General features: G+C 34.2%; 2 protein-coding genes across 2 annotated transcripts; both read right to left on the reverse strand.

The window, feature by feature from the left end:
- Window positions 1–2,077: 2,077 nt before the first annotated feature.
- On the reverse strand, window positions 2,078–2,731 carry LOC130625090 (uncharacterized). Its single transcript, XM_057440167.1, has 2 exons — window positions 2,696–2,731; window positions 2,078–2,614 (listed from the first exon to the last, which is right to left on the reverse strand). Exons 1-2 carry the CDS (start codon window positions 2,729–2,731, stop codon window positions 2,078–2,080), a joined length of 573 nt encoding a protein of 190 aa, XP_057296150.1.
- A 6,989-nt stretch (window positions 2,732–9,720) lies between these two features.
- LOC130626059 (acyl-coenzyme A thioesterase 13-like) lies at window positions 9,721–17,577 on the reverse strand. Its single transcript, XM_057441166.1, has 2 exons — window positions 17,497–17,577; window positions 9,721–11,559 (listed from the first exon to the last, which is right to left on the reverse strand). Exon 2 carries the CDS (start codon window positions 11,514–11,516, stop codon window positions 11,076–11,078), a length of 441 nt encoding a protein of 146 aa, XP_057297149.1. The 5' UTR covers window positions 11,517–11,559; window positions 17,497–17,577; the 3' UTR covers window positions 9,721–11,075.
- Between the last annotated feature and the right edge of the window lie 39 nt (window positions 17,578–17,616).

Raw genomic sequence — 17,616 nt, forward strand, 5'->3', positions numbered from 1 at the left:
TTGCGGTATTTTACTTGAGAAACCAAGAAATCGTGTCATATTTATTATAAACCGAACTAAATTATTAATTGATTAACATACCGTTAATATTTAAGTAAAGGAACCTCCAGTAACAGTTCACGCAATATTGACCCGACCTCATTCCCGCCGCCTCCTAATAATGGCTCAGGGACCACAAGAGCCTGGGGATAATGTTAAGATGAACTTTTAAAAATTTCGGACACTGCTTAAAGAGTTGCTTTGGAGATTTATCTTGAACACCCCTAACCAACCGATCAGCATGCAACGCAAAAACTGGGGGCACTGCGGTCGTTGTTGGTCGAAAAGCGATACGGTGGAGACACAGGGCTGATTAAAACAACTTAGATTACTTCTATAGAGCCAATGCTCTCTGGAAGTTTAAGCTCGTACATCTTCACTCTACCACAATCTTTTTTCCACAAATTTGCACCCTAAAGGTGGGAAAAACTAAAAAAATACATCGTGCTGACAAAATTACGGGTTGTCAAAAAAATAACGAACAGTCTGGGATAAACAAATTAAACTTTATCTCCTCTATAGGTATGGATATGAACTTCGAATAGAGATCTGTAATATAGCATGTTGGGGTCAAGTCGCTTTTTTCTCTATTCTATTCTACTATACTGTAAAATATGAGATCTGAGAATTAAGAGGGAATTTTTTTCCGAGTTTTGGGACTATTAAAAACCATGTTCGAGAATAACTCCAGTCTTTGGGAGCTCTTAAATATGCGGTAGGCAATATCCCTACAACTTTTATAATGAAAAATGTAGCTACTTCCTAGATAATGGCACAGTTTTATTTAGAGCACGAAGTTTTGATGTAAAAGTTTGGTTTGATTGCACAACCATTGCTAAAAATCATGGAAAGTTTTGCTATGATGGTATATATTTTATCCATGGTAAATATCCACCTTGCATATGCTCAAAAGGATAAACAATTAGGATTGAGAAGATCTTCCAATGGAACGACAGCTTTATTTCGAAAAATTGTCGCAAACAGAAAACTGAACACAACACCAATTACAGGTTACAGTAATTGTAGTTTCAGAGATTGTGGAAAATACTGTGTTTATAACATACCATGCGAATCTTTTAACTTCAAGACTTCAACAAAACAATGTGAATTGTTGTCTGTGGATAGAAACAGCAAAGCAGATAATATTACCTTCATAAATGCAAATGGATGGGCGTATTATGATACCGGATTCAACATTCGACATCCGAACTGGAGACATAAATCCTTGGTGAGAAGTTTAGTTTACTGTAAAAATAGATTTCCTATGTCTTGTTTTAAACGCTTTTTGATGGGTTTGTGTTGGGTTCATATGCATTTAAAGTTTTCAGCCAAACATTACTAATCAGTTTCTGAAGAAATCAAATATGCCATTATCTGCTTTTAATAATCTAATTCGTTATAAAAATCTGCGGTTTATTTTATTCTTTAAAAAGTATCTGATTTAGTCATCTCTTTACAATTCCGAGAAAAGAAAGTATCGAATGTATAAAATCCTTCTTGCAAAGTGTACACCTATTACTGTTTCAAGGAATCGGGATATCCGAGAAATGTTTGTAGCACTAAAAAAGAATGAAAACACTAAATATTATTATAGTTGATGATTAAAGAAGAAAGAAATCACCAAATTTAAGTTTCCCCTTTTTTAATTTTTGGGGTTAGAAAAATTTCGCATCTTAAAAATTATCCTTGATTTTGCGTGAGACGCGTTTTGCTGCATTGAAATTTAAAAAGACATAAACGTCCGCGAAAATGGTCAAAAAACGTAAAAACGCGAAAGTTTCTGCCCTTAAAGTATATAATTTTACAGGTACGTTGACTTAAAAAGCGTTGACTTAAAAAGCAGATCTACGTTGACTTAAAAAGCAGATCTGGATCTTATTGGAAAATAAGGAAGGAGGCAAACAGCTAGTTCGGCCTCCCTCCCGACTGTACAATAAAGTATTGCTTTTTCTTTGTTCCCCCTTTTAGTGTTTGCAATTCTATTATTTCAATAGTGAGACTAAAGTTAACAATGTTTACACCTATCCTCTATGTAATATTAGTGCTTACTTTGATGTTTTACGTGTAGCACAACATATCTTGTACAGTCAACAAATGTGACCAATGTCCATGCATTCAACCACCTGAAGAAGGAGTGCATCAGTGTGATTGTTACGTAAAAGGTAACCATTCTATGCATTTTTGTTATCACTACCACCTCCACCACCATCACCACCGCCACCATCGCCGCCACCGCATTTACCACCACAACCTTCACCTCCATCTTTATTACCTCTACAACCACATGAACACCGCCGCCACCGCCTCCGCTATTATCACCATCATCACCAGCACCTGCACCATCAACACCACCTCCACCTCTACCTCTACTAGCACCACAACCACCATCAACACCACCACTGCCACCGATTTCGCCATTACTACCATCACCACTACCACTGCTGTTACCACCACAACCTCCAACCCCACCTCTACTGGCACCACAACCACCATCACCACTACCACCGTCGCTCCCACCGCTATTATTACCATCACCATCACTACCAGCATCACCTCCACCAATGCCACCACCTTTCTATTTGCCATGCAGTTTTTCAAATAACTTCAATAAAATTGACATTGGATATCCATAATTTAGAGGGGTTGATCAAATTACAAGCAGGTAATTGGTGCTGGTATGTAACTGGTTCATGTTCAGCATCTGATGGTGGCGCAGTTATTATCAGACCATGTGATCAAAACGATGACGGTCAACAGTTTATGTTTAATGCGCTTACCGGAAATGTCTTTCATAAATGTTCAAAAAAGAAAGTCTGCATTATTGAAAGAACCGTGAGAGTTACTGAGAATTGCGCACGTCCTTGGTATTTAACTGGTCGTAAGTGGAGCATCCTTTCCAACAAAATTGTTTTATTAAATGTGCAGTGGCTGTTAAAAAATGGCAAAAAGATTGAACAATAATTTCTTAGATAAATAATAATTATATGTTTGTAAGCTTGTGGGGTTAATTTAAATTAGAGAAGTGTTAAAGCCATAATTTTATTTAGGGCTCGGTTTATCAACAATAAGTGAGTGTCCCGCTCCAAATGGTTTATCGCTCACACTTGATAATGGATTGTCGTTGGGTTACAGTCTCTGTCTAAACGAGAAGGGGATTCATCAATTTCAAAAGGGAGGTAAATCATTATTGTTGATGAGATATATTATGTTGCTTCGTGTAAATAATTTGGTAATTGGTTAAAGTGGTTTCTGTGGCATGGATTCATTTTGACGAATCCGTGTTTCATTCAGTGACATACTTTTTATGCTAAGTCCAGCACACACTTAAACTCAGAAAGATTGATTGTAACATTATTCTGTCTTAAGCAGGAAAATCATTATTATTGTATTAGCGAAAAATCTTGCTCGGAAGCCTTTCGTATGAAGAAAAAACATACTTCTTCGGAAAAGTTTAATTAACAAGGGTCTTAAAAATGATTGATATTTTATTATAGTAATCATTATACTAACCAGTTATTAGTGGTAGATTTAGCGAAAACATAATTCCTGCAAGAGCAATTTCTTAGCTAGCCCGGTCAACCTGAATAGCTAGCCCGGTCAACCTGAAGTTCGGGACCCCTGCAAGAAATAAGAACGATATCAAACGTTAAAAGTCTAAAGCAGCAAAAGACGTAGAAGAGAAAATAGTCCGGTCTTGGATGATGAGTTTAGAAAAAAACAATTCCAATGCATTCTCAATCTTATATTTCTATAAATATATAAATTAGCGTAAAAAGTCAATTTGGCCTATGTGGTCCTTCTTTTCTTACCTGTCAGGATGCGCGCACATATACAGAACTTTGTAAACATTCGCAACACATTCAATAATTAACGAAGAGAACGTAGAGAAAGTATGATTAAATAATTTGAATAACATCTTACACAATACTTTTGACTTTAATTGGGCTATAAAAAACCAACCATGACTAAACCGTTGGTTGGGATATTGTAGGGTTGTGGCTTTGCGAATTTTTTTTAAAAAAATGTGTTATTTTAACGTTTGCTAATTCATGTTATTTTCTTTTAGTTGATGGCAAAATACAAGTAAAAATGTTTTTGAACATAAATTCCTTTGCTGAGCTTACAACCGATCCTAGATTCCCAAACAGCCCATCCTGGATTGGGTGGATTCATCAGTTTTTATTAGCAAGGTATGAAGTGGGTGCTGAATATTTTGGACGCCAAATCAAAACAATTTTTGTGCCACCAAAAACCGGATTCTATATCTTTTACATCACAGTCGATGAAGCAGGAAAGCTTTATATAACTCACCCCAATTCTTCTCCAAAACTGCTCATATCCATAACCTCTCCCGCTGCATCAATAAAGAAAACAGCTCCGCAAGAATTGATTGCTTTTGAGAAGTACGGCATCGAAGTATTAATGTGGGAAGCGTTATATAATGATTATATCACCGTTGGTGTTGAGTTTCCTGACGGAAAGGTTGAGCATCCTCTAACAGAAATGCACTTGTTGGCTCCGAATTAAATGCTCAAATCATTCTTTCTTACATGTCAAGTATACACACTTAGATCCCCATGGACGCAGTTGGGCATTAGTTGAAGACTAAAAATCGCATTGTATTGTTATACAGTTGACTCGATAACTCAAACCTCGAGAAAGTTCGACCTGTCGAGAGTTCATGTTTTCGGGTTATCGAGTTATCGAGAGTCAACTGTATTTTCTGGTTCCGAATTAAATGCTTAAATCATTCTTTTCTACATGTCAGGTATACACACTTTGGGACCTACGATCCCCATGGACGCAGTTAGACATTAGTTGAAGACTAAAAATCGCATCATGCAGTCCTCGCAATATTCTTTTCTCACGTCAACGTCTTTGTTTATCTAGCTGGAATTGTCGAGATTTATTTTCATCACTATTTTAGATGTTTTAAAGAGTTAAACCGTAAAACTTTGAGGATAAATGAAGTTTCTAAATTGCAAGAAAAACATTTAAAGTCATGTTAATTTATGTTAATTTATGTTAATTTATGTTAATTTATGCTAATTTATATTAATTTATGTTAATTTATGTTAATTTATATTAATTTATGTTAATTTATGTTAATTTATTTTCAGTATGCTGATCTAAAATTTCGTCGACGGCTTGTTGCGACTAAGTGAGATTAATAGGGGGGACGTACCGTAATCAAGCTTTGTTTACGACACTACGGTACCGAGCTGGATCAAACGGTTAGATTGAGAACTTAGTATTAGATTGCCTGAAATTTAGGTAATAAAATCAAGATTAGCATTGCATTGTATGGTTATACAGTTGATTTGGAAAACTCAAACCTTGAGAAAGTTCGACCTGTCGAGAGTTCGAATATTCGAGTTTTTGAGTATTCGAGTTATCGAGAGTCAACTGTATTTTCTCTTTATATAAAGAAAGAATAACAAGCGGCTGCCTCTGTAATTGTAAAATTAATGTCAACAATTTTATCAATTATGTGAGTGAAATACTCATCATTGGAAGGGAGGAGGACGATTTCTCAGTAGTCAAGAGCATCGTGTAAATAGAGTATTATAAACATGGTAAAGCAATTTGCGTACATCGCTAAGGAAAAATATATAAGTCAAGTAAAAAATCTTTTATTATTCGGGTGGGTTTCAAGTTTCTATGCATTGTATTGATTGATTCAACATGGTGAAAACGGGCGTTGCAGGTTATTTTGCAGGGAAATACTGAGTTTAAAAAATAGCATGATACCGTCTTGGTTTATGTCAAATGAAAGTTTCGAAGCAGGCTCAGAAATAATTATCAGTGCTCTGAGAATAAAAAGTGTTGAATGTTTACCACAAGATTTAAAAACATGTGCGGAGGTATTAGCATTGGGAACATAATGGTGTTATATGATACATTTTTTTAATCATGAACCCGAAACCTCTTTCCCGATTCATAGTAAGCAGACTTTATATATTCTTTTTTTTTAACCTTTTGTCAACTGAACGTCAATGCAAAAAATATGACTGTTATTATTTCTTCTTTACAAATTTAAGCTGTTATGAAGAGAACCAACTTTGTCTCCAGGACCTCCTTTCGCTTTTTTGATATTGGGGGACGGCGCCGTGTCACCGATATCAAAAAAGCGAAAAGAGGTCCTGGGAACGAGGTTGGAAGAAAAGTTAGATTTTAAAGTTACATTAGATGTTGAAAAATTGCAAACTTTTCATTTACTCCAAAGCATTGAATAATTTAACGTTTACGGCAAAAACCCTTTACATGACGGGCACCTGTGGGCATTTTTTGCAGAAGTGTCTGCTTTGTATACATTAGATTGTATTCAATAATGGCTTGACGTAATTACGCTCGTAAATTTACTGAGAAGTGGATTGGTTTAGACATTTTCCGTTAGGGCAAAAACCTCTAGCGCTTACTTGACGGCTAAACAATCGATGTCAAAAAGACAAAACCCCCTGGGGACGAGGTTTGACCACAGATGAACCGTTATACCTTCTGAGCAGTAGGTTGTTGTGAAAAGTGCTCTGAGTGTTTTAGAGACAATAAATCGGGCTACACGCTTTTTTTTATAAGAACATTGAAGTTCTAACCAGGCTGGTCATTATTCTTATTTATTTATTATTCCACAATGGACCTATTGTTTTGAACCTAAAATCGCCTAGCCTGTTATTCTTATAAAACTTTTTGTTACATATAGAAAAGAGACACTGACTATCTGGATATTCTCTTAGACACCATTTGAACTCAAATTTGGGGTAGCTAATAATTTATTGAGAAAAAAAAACGGGTGCGTGTTCTAAGGGTTGAACTTTGTTGCCACCCTACGAAAAGTAAATTTCTTATACCCGTTGAGTTGTAACATGCTTTATATAGTGGCGACGCGACGGGGTATATTACAAATTAAGAAAATTATAGTCCACAACAAAAAATGTCTCTGAAGCACGGACACAAAATAGGTTCAGGTCTATTTTGCTCCTGTGCTCCTGGGACAATTTTCTTTTGCAACTAAAACAATTTTTATAGCGTTGTTTAAAAAAAGTTGGTATGGGGCAGTAAAAAACTTTGTCATGCATTTGTAATGGAGCATTATTAACCGTCTAGAATATGCAACCGGGCAATACGACGGATTCACACAACGTCCTTTCTCGTTTTCAGGTTCGGTCTTTCATCTATTTGGTTACTTAACAACATAAAAATTGTCAAATCTCATGTCATTTTTGACTAGGTAGTCACAAAAACTCCCCATATTCTCTGTAACTAAACATCGTATGTTTTGTTTACATAGATTTATTTTATTAGGTATTTTTTAATTCTGGGAAGAATGTTTTCTGTTTTTAGACAGAATTATTTCGAATTTTTATCTCGAGTGATAACAAAAGTAGTGTAATATATTGTTATAAGAAAGGTAAACTAAACTTTTTATTATTCATTTTTTTCATCCAACTACATTTATTGCACCAACCTTGCAAGCTCAGTCGGCGCATAGACCTCGGGCAATATTTTTCGGTACAGTCCGGGGTAATCGGTTGTTATAACATCAGTATTGCTAACATGCGCATTAAAATGTTTTCTCGTTACCCTTAAACCTTTTGAATTTTTGTGCATCATAGAAATTTCTTTTTTCAAATAATGTCTGCCCAAATGTTAAACAAATGATACACAAATTAACTACCGTTAAATTACAGGCATTATCAAAAATTGATATTGACTTTAGTTTTAAAATGTTCTGTCTTAGAAAGTATAAAAGAATTTGTTAACACCAACAACTTAGAATTATAGCATTAAGTCAAGTGGGATTCGAACCCACGTCGGAAATGTCTCCCGCTGTTGTTTAGCAAGTGCCTTTATAGCTACGGGGGTCAACTCATATCATGCGAAGGAAATTGGGTAGGTAATACCGTTCTATACCTAATGTATACATTCAGAACACAGAACACACGTTGATAACAGCGTTTTTAACAATGTAGTGGCTATAACCATTATAAATAATCGGATAATAATAATACTAAGCTAGTCCATATTATTGATAGCTGTATTCCGTCCAGGCGCGAATTTAGAGCCTTGCCATGGACACGCGATATGTAAAAAACGGGCGAATCCGTAAATTGATCCAGGAAATTTCAATTAGTTTCTATAACAATAGCCGTTTTCTGTCCGTCGGCCAGAACCAGGTTATTCATAACCACACACCTAGCCTTAACTTCTAAATGACATAAATTTGTGTCGACTTTGCTCGACGTGCGAATTCTAGTGGACATTTAACGGGTGGATAACTAGTACAGCAAAATATCGTTTTTAGCCGCTATCATATACTTACCTTTAAATTTTTAAAATCGTTGTCGACCTCGTCGCGACTAGTGTGGACCGAATTATGTACATATATCCTTTTGCGCATGATTCAAGTTTACGCACTCTTTCTCTTTATAAATAATATTTCGTAGACAACATGAGGTTCAAGCGTGCGTTTCTATAAGCAACATAAAATTTTTGCTGAGGCTCAATGTTGTTTAAATTTCTGTATTGTTGTTGCTTACAGATTGCTACCTGTTTCGAAAGAATTGACCCTCTTATAAAAAAGCGTGAAAGTAGATCGAGGATGACTAGTTTAAAATTTTATTTCCAGGTGGAAAAAATTGAAATTGAAACAGGTTTATTTATTGGTTTTTAATCTAATTTCCACTCCCATATTTTATAAAGTTGAAAGACCAAATCAGCTGTTTGTTAAGGTAAAGTGTAAACATTTTTAACAGGCATAGATTTTTCAATCATACTATGACCAATCCGCCCCCTCAATAACTTTTCATAGGATTGTTCAAATTGAATCAAACTTGGCAAACTTATAGTACGTCATAAAAGGAACAAAATGGCGGCAAAAATGTTTTGCTTGCGTCGGCACATTTTGTGTGACGTCATCAGAAGCTTGAAAATTGTTAAAAATGCCACTATCTGCTTAAAATATAATTACTTTTGTTCTAGAGCGAATTTTTACATTCTGTTTGAAGTTTCTGAAAGATAAATAAAAGTTATTTAACATATCTTTCGGTTTTTACATGGATCGGATAAAAATTTTTAAAATCTGACAAAATCGGGAAATCGGATTAGTCACGTGTCCAAATTAGTCAAAATGATTCTTCTTGATGAAAAAATATATTCATAGAGATTTTTAGGGGTAGTTTCGAGTAATGGCCAATAGCAAAGCCTCTGAAAGGTATGGGACCTAAAAATTTAGCATGCAGGTGTCTAATAGATAAATGTTGAAACTCAGTATCATAGCCATATAACAAAGCAATCAGGAGTTTTTAAAAAAACCCGTCGGGGGGGGGGGGGGGGGGGGGGGAACATAATGTTATTTCATTTACCTTTTAAAAAGATTTTGTCTTTTGATATTTAATTTTTTATAAATTTATATGTCAGTTTTTCCTAACTCGCAAAATTTTCCGGCGTTACCTTGCAAGGAATTTGTAAAGAAACACGATGCCTCACTCTTGTTTTATACCTACACAAAAGTCTACACAAAGGTGACCCGTATTTTTATCCTTGTGTTTGTAAGCGAATCTCACAGTTAAAATTGTTGTAAAGAGGTCCGAACGTACTAACCACATTTTTGCTGCTGTTTTGTTACCCTTACCCTAGCATTTCGTTGCAAAAATCAATTAAAAAAACAAGAACGAAATCATGTCACAAACTTGCTATGTTAAAGGAGACATATACTAAGAGTGCATGAAGTTTTAAAACCATAAAATTTTATCTGAATAAATACAAAATTCCCAAAAATATAATTTTACATAACTACCTGTTCAAAGTAATAGGAAAAACCAGTCAAAAAGAATACTTAAGAGAATTAATTCTTTTTTTGAAAATAAAATTTATTTATCAGCCAGGACTATTTTTTCAAGTTGATAAGTCCTAATGTTTTGCAAAATTCGCGAATAAAAAATTTGATGGTATTTTCTTTCTAAATTTATACTTTTTTTCAAGGGCGTAAGGATTTGATGATATTTGATGATATTTTGTTTCTCCATTTATACATTTTTTAAAGGGCGTAAGGTGAAGTTGAAATTCACTTTTATATTATATGTAGTTCTATGTACATCAAAAAATAAATAAAAAAGTTTTCAAACAGGAAAAAATATTAATTATTGCGAATTTCGCGAAATTGGAAAAACTCGCCAAATATCCGAAGAAATAAACTTTTAGTTCGTATGATTAACGTTTAGAGCTTCCTTAGTCCTATATCTTCCCTTCCAAATTTTGTGAATGTAAGAAACAGGAAAAAAACACGAGGTGTGAGATTGTATAGATAATTTCAACTGCAATATATCCAATTATGACAAAATTAATTGCCTTTTGCTGAAAAGCATTGTGAAGGTATAAGACAGAGGTCAGGTTCTGTATGTTTTTACAAAATCTCCATTACGAAAGAGTAAGACTGGACAAAAATGTGTATAAAAATATATTCAGAATGAACGAAACAAATTTTGGCTTTCCTTTCGTTTTTGTTAGCTACACCGTAACAAGATTAGTTTTCCCAAGTTTCACGACTTATTATCATATTTTAAAAAATTAAATCTTTACAGAATATAAAATAAAAGGACAATGGACAGGACACCAATCGCGAAATCTCTACGAAAATTCTATAAAAATTCCATAATGGCGGATACATAAATGACCCTTCAAAAGTTAATAAGTTCTGAAATTTTCAAAAATGCTAAATTTGTAATTAAATAAACGTTTTAATTTAACAGCATTGTGACAAAAAAACTGTCGAAAACTGAATAAGCGAGACACACGAGACGCACATATTTGTATATATATATCACGTTCTGTACAAAATTTGTTACTTAAGAAAACAAAAATTAGATATTAGTCGTCGTTTATAATAATTAAAAAATCTATCAGACAGAAGCTGAAATAAAACATTTTCGTAATATAATAATATATACATAAAAGCTCAAAAGAAAGACTGTATCAATAAGGTTTCACGTTGTGACCACACAAATTTAAGTTTACTTTAAAGTTCAAATATAAAAAAGCTATTGCTTTTTCTCAAGGTCGCCAACATATTTTGTGTGTTTTGCTGTAGCTAACAAATCACCTTTACTGTTTTTAATAACGGCTTCTGTAAATGCCAGGCTAGATCCCAACTTTTTGCATTCTGTTTCCAAAGTGACAACTTCACCGATTCGAGCCGGCTTCATATAACTAACATTCAGTTCAATGCTAACACCTGGTCTGTTTTTACCAAGGGTTATTAACATAACCGTTGTTGTAACGTCAACAATAAATGCAGTAAACCCTCCATGTAAGGTCTTTAAACCATTGACTTGTGACTCGTCAACAGTCCACTGAAATTTTGCTTTACCATTATCTGTAATCGACACAAGTTCAACAGGTTTTGCATGGCGATCGAAACCCTTTGAATTAGTGAACACTGCCGCCATTATTTGTTTCGTTCTGCCTAACAATCTTGACATTTTCCTTTCGTTATGTATATTCCAAATGTAACATACAATTTGTCTAAAAAAAATCATTACATCACTGTGTTTACATTCTGTTTCCTCAGACTTCTATCCTCTGCCATATTGCATGTTTTTCGCTTATTTCAATTTAATTTAATTTTGACGTGACCCTGAATGCGCTATTTACACGCAACAGGGGTCAAGCAATAGGGCAAAGCCTCTCAATATGCTTCTAGCAATTTAATTTGTACGAAGCAACAAATTCAACATCAAAATTAAAATGTTTACAGACGTTGTTGATATACACAAAAAAATTTCCTCTGAGTTCCCTATTAAACAACAAATAACACAATAACATTAAAAATACTCTGATGCTTTCCACTTTATTCATGGAGCTCATATTATAGATTGCATATCAATAACAACCTATAGCTTAATCTTAGTACCCTTTTATAAATGTAAATCAAGTAAACAGAGATATACTTCCCAGAATAAATTTTATACGAGTGTTTAAAAATCATGTTGTCATTAAATGAACTGTAGGCTTTAAAAGCTGAAAAACTCTACTTTAAAATTTATTTTTCCAGACATAAAGCTTTAAATAGAATAGAATTAATTTTGCAACATCCAGGTGTAGGAGTTTTGGAGTTGGATTTCAAACTGCAGATCTATGCTGTTTTATACATGATTTGTTGGTGTTCTCTTTCTTCTTCCTTCAAATCAAAACAAGTTCGGCAATGTCAGAATATCAATGTTCTATGATTCAATTCTTATGCCTAATTACAGCCCACTACAGCATATATAAATTAATATAAAAACAATATATATGTATAATCCCAAGTTATAAAGTAAAAATTTTTATGCTGGCTAGTGTCTTTATTAGTGTCATAGCATAGAGTTACCGGCAATGTTGCAAACACGACTGGTAATATATCATTTTTTTGCTGAAGGAGGATTAGAAATTCCTATTGGCTTTTTTGCACATGAAAACCAGCCAAGATAAATAGACTTTGTATCCAAACAAACAAAAAGATGGAAAAAAATTGATATGGAGATTTTAATGAATGAAACATATCCTACAAGACAAATCAGTAGTCTGAAAACGAAGACAGGGATGACGACAATGAGAGTAGACATGGCGTTAAAAAATTGATGTTAAATCTACCACTTGGTATCAAAGCGTATTCTTTGTATATATATATTAAGCCATATTATATCAATTTTTTTTTAAAAGTAAAAATTATGTTTAAACTTTTTTTATTATTTATTTTAAAATTAAGGTCATGTGGTTGCCCAGGTAACCCTGAAAATAGGGCTGGTGTTTTAAATGACTAGATACGTTAAAACCAACTTAATATTTGTATTCTAAGAGAAATTTTAGGCAGAAAGGAGGTATTATTTCAAAATTTTAGATTAGTAACATGAAATCTATCATCCTTCAAAAAGTTGTTGGCAATTTCTTGGGAACATAAATAGTATACCTGAAGTATACGTCTAGTCAAATTTAGAAAACACTACCCATGTGTTTTCCAAATATGACTAGGTTCAGTGTTTTTATGGATTTAGAATCTATTATCTGGCAATTTTATAGAACATTACCAAAAATAATAGTAACACCTTTGTTTTCAAATATTCCCTTTAGAATAGCTTATTTTATAAGAATTTAAACCAGGAAGTAATAACTTTGACTCGATTTTCTTTATTTTGATTCTTGTTTAAAAAAAATTTAAGGTATTAACTACGGTGACTTGTTTGTGCCATAATAAAAATCAATTCAAAATATTTTCTTAAAGTGTATTTTTAACATAAATAATAGTTTTACGTCTTTAACTAATGAAGTGCATTTTTAAAATAAAAAAGATGACTTAGCCTGCTTCTTAGCTCATCTGAACTCTATCTATCTCTCAGACTGGCGTTACACATCCACCTAACCATTCTCATATCATTCCTTTCTAAACGGTCAAGATCTTCCTGCTTTACTGCCCATGTCTCACTACCGTACAACATAACACTTCTTACACAAGCCTCATACAACCTACCTTTTACCTCAATTGACAGGACTCTGCTAGTCAACAAAGGAAGTAACTCTCTGAATTTTTTCCAAGCAGAACCTATCCTGCAAGTAACACTTCTTCCAACACCCCTTCACTGCCCAACATATCACATCCAGGTGTAGGACAACTGACAGGACTCTGCTAGTCAACAAAGGAAGTAACTCTCTGAATTTTTTCCAAGCAGAACCTATCCTGCAAGTAGCACTTCTTCCAACACCCCTTCACTGCCCAACATATCACCTAAGTAACAGAAGTTCTCAACTATCTCTAACGAGCCACTGTTGTACATCATTAAAGCTGGATATACTTCATTCTCTATAATCTCACCTTTGCAATGCTTGCATACAAACTAAATGTCAGCTCTTAACCTTCCACTAATACTACTGCACTTCTTATGTACCCAATGCTTGCAAGTCTGACAAAAAATTGAGTTACTACCAACCCCTTTCCTGCAAACTCCACAAGGCCACTTTCCAACTACAAGGTCACACTTGGCTGCAATGCTACTAATCATGACTTTAGACTTTGCTGTGTTTACCTTTATCCTTTTTTCTTCTAGTCCTTTCTTCCACTTGTCAAACTTTTCAACTAATTCTTCCATCGACTCTGCTATGAGAACCAAATCATCTGCATACAATAACTCCCATGGACAACCTGTTCTGAACTCCATCGACAGCGCTTCTAAGGCTAGAACAAACAAGAAAGGACTAAGTACAGAACCCTGATGTACACCAACATTTACACTAAATTCATCACTAAGTGAATCGTTAATCCTGAAACGACTTCTAGCATTGCTGTACATAGACTGTACCATTGTAACTAGCCACTCATCCATACCTAATTTTCTCATAGCCCACCAAATAACTTTACGTGGCACTCTATCAAAAGATTTCTCTAAATCTACAAAGGCAAAATAGAGATTCTTTCTCTTTCCTAAATACTTTTCCTGAAGCTGTCCGAGTAAAAATATTGCATCTGTAGTGCCACGCCTTGGAACAAAACCAAATTGCATCTTATCTATATCAATTCTTTCTTCCAAGTAACTTATCAATCACTCTTTCAATAACTTTCATTACTTGATCAACCAACTTCAAACCTCTATAGTTACCCCTTTCTAATGCATCACCCTTGCCCTGGAAACAATTCACTATTACACTTGACTGCCACTCACTCGGAATAGCACCATCCTTTATAATCTGGTTAGCAAGACTTGTAATAAGCTCAACTCCAATATATCCCGATGCTTTTACCATCTCTGCAACAATACCTGATACTCCTGCAGCCTTGCCAATCTTCAATTTCCTAATAGCCTCCACTACCCATTCTGTCTTGATCTGCATAGCTGGCCCTTCTACGACATCATCATCAGACAAATTATCCTTGTCCCAATCAAACTCAGTGTTAAGCAACCTCTGATAATGATTCTTCCAATGCCAGCTTATGTTTTTATATTTTTATATAGAACATCCATAGTTGGGTTGACCGACTTTTATACCAATCCTGACAGGCGAATAGCCCTGGTGGCAATGTTGTTGTTGTTCTTGAATGAAACGAAATTTTGTGGAAACTCTAAATTTTAGGATTCACAATTTATGCAACACTTTTTTCGCTATGCCTACAGTACTGGTCCAATGTAACTTTACATGGATGCGATGGTTATCACCTTCACACGAGCTCTCAGTACCGTCAGAACTTTTGTTGTTACTGTTAACCTATTGTTAAATATAAGAGCGATTTTTGCAAGTTGAAAAAGAGTTTATGTCTTGTTCCCGAAATTTAATTAGCTCATGTTAACTGTGTGTGTCCCATTGTTGTATTTTATTGCTATAGTCGTCAAGAGATCAACGAAAGAAAATATAATTTAACAAGGGTTTAAGTATCTATTGTTTTTACTCAAAAACGACAATGTTAAACCATATGTTTTCGGGTTTTAGGAAAGCGTGCGTACAATGTTATTTCTTTTTACACAAAGCTAAATGTTATATTTCGCACATAAAATATACAATTATCCAAAAATTCTCGACCTGAGATCTAAAAACCGCAATAGAAATGCTTTTTAGATCGCGTTTTGAAAATTTAAAAACAAAGAATGGTGATAGAAAAGCTTCGTTAGGTAGCATTTTAAGTTTAAGAACGGAAAGCGTTGATAGAATTGTTTCTTTAGATTACGTTTTAAAAATTTAAGAACAAAAAATGGCGATAGAAAAAATTTTTTAAATCACATTTTAAAAGTTTAAGAATGAAAAGTGGCAATAGAAATGGTCTTTTAGATTGCATTTTAAGTGTAAGAACAAAAAGCGGTGATGGAAATGCTTTTTTACATCGTGTTTTAAAAATTTAAGAACAAATTAAACATATATATAATGATCTTATTGTTATGACTTGCGCACAACGATAACAATAGGAAACAATTAAGTTTGTGTGTAAACAAAAGTTATGGGAAGGTTCTTTATGTAGAAAAGAGATCGTTGCATGAGGTTGTAAACAAAAAACTACACTTGGCAAATTCTTTTTATAATGTGTTTTTTTTTCGACAAAAACTACACTTAGCAAATATTTTTTTATCAAGTGGGTTTTTTCTATTGACAAAAAACTACACCTAGCAGATATTTTTTATCAAGTGGTTTTTTTAGCAAGTACGCTTTAAAATTATCTCTTTAAAATGTGAGTTTTAATATGGCACAGACAAGCCATTCTAATTTACAACAATGTTAAACAACATTAAAAATCTTCAAACCACTCAAGTGGAGGGATATAGAATTTCAACCATTTTGACTTTACCGCTTGCCACTTTTGTTACGCCGGTACGTTAATATTTATAAAATACCATGAATATTGCCACCAAAACTCACTCTTTGCTCATTTGAGGTGGATAAAAAGTACTAATCCAAATTTGGTAATTTTCCAAAGAGCTTTCAGTCCCTATTTCAAAGTGCATACACTTATTTGAAATAAAATTTCTCTGTAATTTTTTTAAGTAGATTTTGGAAAAGAGCCTCACCTCACCTCTTGCTGCATTTTTTTGCCTTCCACGAGGGTGCCGACTTACTGAAAACGTTGTATATGTAAGGGGTGACCGCTGGCGTGTTTCAAGGATTTTTTCATGGTTTTTATCTGTAACCACCTGGAAAAGTCCTGACCAGTCCAAAAACGCTCGAATTGCGCCCGAAATACAACATGGGGCGAGCTCACTGTTCTCATTTAAATTTTGGAATGCGTTATTTTATCGTTGTACTTACAGTTTATTATTTGTGGGCTTTTATTACACTTATTAAGTCTTTAAAATCTCTTTCTAAAAGAATCAACATGGATATAAAATTTCTTTTCCAATGGCTCAACGCCAACAAAATCTCTCTGAATACAAGTAAAACTGAATATATCCTGCTTAAGCACAAGTTTAAACCAACAAACTATAACTTCAAATTATTCATCAACGGCAAGCAAATAAATGATGTCTTTCATGAATTTCTTATTTCACTAACCACTGGCACTGCTTGACATTAAAAAATTAAATTACACATCACATGGCAATAACTGTTTAAAAAATTTTTTGGGTTGATTCAGGTTTCTCTGGGCCAAATTTTTCTAAAATGCCGATTTCTTTTCCTAAAACAACAAAAGTCGTCTGCCAACCGCATGTTTTTTGCAGCGTTTGCGGCGAGTCAGCACCCTCATTGCCTGCCACACAATTATTAAAGCCAAAAGGGTTCACCGCAAAAAATGTAAACATTCAAAAAGGTCTATATTGAATCACCATCAAGAGTAACTCAACCCCGGCCTTCTGCACAACAAAGTGCAAGAGTTATAACCACTTATAGCTACGGGTACACGGCCTATAAATAATCATGGGGTGGACATACAGAAAAAAAGTTATATACTACTAAACCCCCCTCTCCATTAGCTAGTTCAGCTAGCTACTTCGTTAACTAGGTGACACCCACCCTAAATTCTGCACCAAATGACTTGCTATAAAAATATAAATCGGTGCTCGTTTTTCTTTATGCCACGCGGCACTGCTTCTTCTATTAGTTTTTATTGAACTTTGTTCACACAAAACTCAG

The sequence above is a fragment of the Hydractinia symbiolongicarpus genome, chromosome 14 (genome assembly GCF_029227915.1).
Source record: "Hydractinia symbiolongicarpus strain clone_291-10 chromosome 14, HSymV2.1, whole genome shotgun sequence".
Lineage (NCBI taxonomy): Eukaryota > Metazoa > Cnidaria > Hydrozoa > Anthoathecata > Hydractiniidae > Hydractinia > Hydractinia symbiolongicarpus.

Excerpts from the sequence above, each read along its gene's own strand:
- LOC130625090 (XM_057440167.1), bottom strand. The coding sequence starts at position 2,731 with ATGAACCAGTTACATACCAGCACCAATTACCTGCTT. Across the intron at positions 2,615-2,695 it reads CCAGCACCAATTACCTGCTT|AAAGGTGGTGGCATTGGTGG; the intron begins GTAATTTGATCA and ends CATGGCAAATAG.
- LOC130626059 (XM_057441166.1), bottom strand. The coding sequence starts at position 11,516 with ATGTCAAGATTGTTAGGCAGAACGAAACAAATAATGGCGGCAGTGTTC.